This window comes from Macrobrachium rosenbergii, chromosome 18 (genome assembly GCF_040412425.1).
Source record: "Macrobrachium rosenbergii isolate ZJJX-2024 chromosome 18, ASM4041242v1, whole genome shotgun sequence".
Taxonomy (NCBI): domain Eukaryota; kingdom Metazoa; phylum Arthropoda; class Malacostraca; order Decapoda; family Palaemonidae; genus Macrobrachium; species Macrobrachium rosenbergii.
Window position 1 is genome coordinate 22,436,734 of NC_089758.1, and position 5,000 is coordinate 22,441,733.

Genomic DNA, 5,000 nt, shown 5'->3' on the forward strand with positions numbered 1-5,000 from the left:
TATCCATATATTATTATTATTATTATTATTATTATTATTATTATTATTATTATTATTATTATTATTATTATTATGAAATCGGAAAAATCTGTTGAAATTGGGCTAATTTTCCTTTAACATTAAAATATCTACAAAAAAGTAAGTGAGGTATTACTTGGTTTCATTCAGCAATCCTGAATGTTTTCATGAATCCTGTGTTGGCTTGTATAAATGATTTTAATTTTCCTTTCAAGTATAAAAACTTCTATCTCTTGCTACGTTAACTGCGACAACGCCTAAGAAAACAACGACAATTTTTATTTTTTTTTTTTTCTTACAAAAATTTCGCTAGTTTTTCGTCGAGTGAGAAAAAACATTTGATAGAAACATGTTTTCGCCGTTGTCACTCCAATGCATTTAAAATCAGGCATTGATTTTGTTCAGTGGCGAAGCACACCTCCCTCGTGAACACGGTAATCTGTATACGTGTATGCATTTAGGCATACATGTACCAGCACATACACAAATGTATGTGTACATATATATATATATATATATATATATATATATATATATATATATATATATATATATATATATATACATATATATATATATATATATATATATATATATATATATATATATATATATATATATATATTATATATATATATATATATATAAATATATATACAGAAATATACTTACATATATATATATAAATATATATATAAATATATAGAAATGTACATACATATATATACATATATAAATGTATATGTATGTATGTATGTATATACAAACATAATTATATATACGAATGATATGGAATAAAGTTCACTTCACTCGCAATGAAACATAAATATTGCTTCACAGCATAATCACCGTTTTCCTGCATTCTGTTGAAAATAAATTAAAGATAATTTTCTTGGCCCACTCTATACACTTTTAAATGTACACGTGAACCCAAATCGAGAACAGAAATATAGTGACTGACTACTCAAGGTGATACAGTTTACTTTTACTTTTGCTTTTTTTTTTATTCACTCCAGGCCCATAACAGGTCAGGCCACTCGCTTGCAGTGGCGGAAGACCTGGTCTAGATAAAACGGTACCTGATCTATGACCGGGGTAGGGGGCAGGGGAGAGGAAATTGCATAAAGGGTGGGGGAGTCCACAGCGACCCCGTGACGTCACGCGCTCCCTACAACGCCGATGACGTAATGGGCGGCGGGATAAGTCAGACCGCTCTCTGGTTGGCTTATTGTACACAGAAACTTCGACCATCCCAACAGCTTTTGGCATTAAGTAAGCATAAAACTGTCCTCTTTCTCGTACGTATCTCATAACAATATAATTAAATCGTGACATGATTTCCTTTTAAATTTCTCCTGAAATATATCCATTGCATTAATGCAAAGACTACGTCCCCCAGTGGGATGAAAGTGTGAGTTCATACTGGTTTCTTTTCATACTGGTTTCTCGAACGGGTAACGCCAACACATATCAGCGTCCTTTGCTTGACCTACTAATACCAAGATTTGGTTGGAGATGTGATTGGTCTAATGAGGTACGATAAGATAATTGTGTCTAAAGAGATTAATACGGCAGTGAAATGAAGGTTTGTTTTCATCCCCATACACACACATAAAAAAACACACACACACACACACACACATATATATATATATATATATATATATATATATATATATATATATATATATATAATCATATTGTGTGTGTAGAATCACTTTGTAACCATATATATATATATATATATATATATATATATATATATATATATATATATATATATATATATATGTATGTATGTATGTACTGTATATGTATATATTGCACAGACACCCATTATCCAGTTAGCTTACATTGTAAATAGCTTACATCCAAAGGGCATTACCAGTGCAAAAGTGCATCTACCCTGGCCAAGGTGTTTGCACTTTTCATATATATTTCCCTTTGGGTAAGTAAGTTATTCCAACGGCAAAAGGAAATCTCTGCCAAGGGTATTTGTGGCTTCATATTTACTAGTGAAAAAAAAAGAGTAATAGACGAAAATATTCAGGCCGGGTAGATCTAACTCTCTCAAGCAAAAAGAACAGAATCGTTTATTCATGTGACATTCAAAAATATAATTTTCAAGTTGTGAAGACAATTCTCGTTTTCATTTCAAAGGTCCTGCTGACGTTATGTCAGTTTTCAGCACAGGTGGCTCATCCTCGATTGAGCAGTTAATCGACGAATGTAGTTTAGAATAGAATTTAGAATCTAGGCCAAAGGCCAAGCGGTGGGACCTTCGAGGTCATTCAGCGCTGAAACGGACACTGACAGTGAAAGGGTTTGAAAGTTGTAATAAGAAGAAAACCTCGCAGTTACACTATGAAGCAATTGTCAGGAGAAGGTGGACAGTACGATGAAAGAAAGAGAATATGAAAGAAGGTACAGTAATAGGAATGAAAGGGATTGCAACTAGGGCCCGAAGGGACGCTGCAAAGAACCTTAATGTCTACAGTGCACCGCGCGAGGTGGAACTCCTGTTGTGGTTTCTCTAAAGACATCCTAATTGGCGGAAAAAATGACATGAGTATTTTGTCAGGAACGGTGATCATCAAAAATGAAAAATTCTCTAACCTGAATGAAAAAAAATAAATTTCTAATATCAGAATTTATAAACATTCATAAGTCAGTGTTATAAGACTTAGGTGGATCATAGATTAAAATCAAAACCATAAATTTAACAGAGAATCTCCCAGAATCCTTCAGCTTCTCCCAAACCGTAAAGGGATACCAGCATTTGTAGTAGGAGCCAATTAAAAAAAAAACTGACAAAGAATCTCCCAGAATCCTTCAGCTTACCCGACAGTGAATGGATACCAGCATTTGTTGTTGGAGTCAATAAAAAATAAATTTGACAGAGAATCTACCACAATCATTCATCTTACCAGGTAGTAAATGGATGCCAGCGTTTGTTGCAGGAATCACTTCAAAATAAATAAAGAAAGAAAGAAAAAGCAAGGAATCAGTCAAATCGTACCTCATTCCAGACGGTGAACTTGTTCCTCGGTCGCTGATCTCCAGCTTGGACCAAATCATCCCCTTCTTCTGCTCCTTCTCGTTCCTCGGTGGGCACGGGCACGAAGGATACCCTCTTGCTGGGGTGGGTCTTCATCCTTCCTCACATGAAGGACCTGCAATAGGAGAGGAAAGGAAATCAGAATTCGTTGTCCTTTGCATTCTTTATGCATTTATTTTCATGTAGAATAGAATATAGAATTTACGCCAAAGGGCGAGCGCTGGGACCTACGAGGTCATTCAGCGTTGAAACGGAAATTAACAGCAAAAAGGTTATAAAGGTGTAGCAGGAGGAAAACCTCAAAGCAGTTGCACTATGAATCAAGATAGAAGAGAGAATATGAATGGAGGTACAGTAAAAGGAATGAAAGGGGTTGCAGCTGGGGGCCGAAGGGACGCTGCAAAGAACCTTAAGTAATACCTACAGTGCACCACATGAAGTACACTGACGGCACTACCCCGGTACGGGGTTATTTTAATGTATGCATAAAGTGGCATTTTATTTTAATGTATGCATAAAAAAGCTAGGCGTGACCGCAAATTTATTGCTAAGCGCCGTGCACATGTATCCGCTCTGCTCTCCGGACTAAAGTAGAGCACCAAGCTCTCTCTCTCTCTCTCTCTCTCTCTCTCTCTCTCTCTCTCTCTCTCTACACACCCACACACAATATATATATATATATATATATATATATATATATATATATATATATATATATATATATATATATATATATACATATACATATACATATGTATATATATATATATATATATAAATTATATATATATATATATATATATATATATATATAAATTATATATGCTCAAAAAATCACAGTAGATGCAAGTGACTTCAGTGTGCAAGCGAATCCCACAGGAAAATGACAGGCAGAAGTTCAGTACCGAGCGCTTTCACGTTTACTAACGTGTTTTACAGAAATACATTTCTGACTCACATCGGGACCGAACCCTTTGTGGGTCAATTGGTAGCGTCCTGGCCTGTCATTGGAGAGGCAGGGGTTCGATTCCGATGTGAGTCAGGAATTTATGCGTGTATGTATGTGTGTGTGTGTGTGTACGAATAAAAGATACTCATACAATTGATGTGAAAAAAAAGTTCTATAAATTGAGGTGAAAGCTGAATAAACAATATAGAGTATTATGAAGTAACTGAAAACCTCGAAACAGAGAAATAAAGATTTAGGGTTTTATAAATGCGAAGGACCCCAAGATTGCTCAGTGTTTGGTCTATGGCCTAAACTCTATATTCCATTCCACAAAGGAATGCAGGTTTATAACTATGCCTGTTTATGCCAGAGTTGGTGGAGAAGTGCCCTGAATATCTGAATATTGTTTACATTTAATTACAGGTGGATTAAGGTGTCACATTTCATGCCCAACAAGAAATTGTAACCTTTTTTTTTTTTACTCCGTATAGAGGCAGTGCCGTCGGTGCACCTCACTCTGTGCTCTGTAGGCATTACTAGTTCTTCGTTGGGCGAGTGGGTTCCGTTCTCAGCTAGCACTCTGCTGGCGGCGAGTTCGACTCTCTGACCGGCCAATGAAGAATAAGAGGAATCTATTTCTGGTGATAGAAGTTGATTTCTCGCTATAATGTGGTTCGGATTCCACAATAAGCTGTAGGTCCCGTTGCTAGGTAACCAACTGGTTCTCAGCCACGCAAAATAAATCTAATCCTTCGGGCCAGCCCCAGGAGAGCTGTTAATCAGCTCAGTGGTCTGGTTAAACTAAGGTATACTTAACTTGCAACTGTTTATTGGTGTGTCACGATTCAATCTTAAATTTCTGTAGTTTACCGAACACCAAAAATATGCAGTCAGTAACACACAGAAAAGATTCAATTGACGACTCACAGCAAAAGCAGATTCGCTTTCTCCTGTGCCTGTGCTTTCATTTTTCAA

The 5,000-nt window shown here is 35.8% G+C and overlaps 1 protein-coding gene across 1 annotated transcript in view; it reads right to left on the bottom strand.

Annotated features, from left to right (window-relative positions):
• Positions 1–5,000, bottom strand: part of LOC136848191 (XK-related protein 4-like) — an 82,357-nt gene that overhangs the window by 53,054 nt on the left and 24,303 nt on the right. The window contains exon 2 of the mRNA XM_067120498.1: positions 3,038–3,191. Within this exon, the coding sequence (XP_066976599.1) occupies positions 3,038–3,172 (135 nt within the window). The 5' untranslated portion in view covers positions 3,173–3,191. The remainder of the gene's footprint in view (positions 1–3,037; positions 3,192–5,000) is intronic.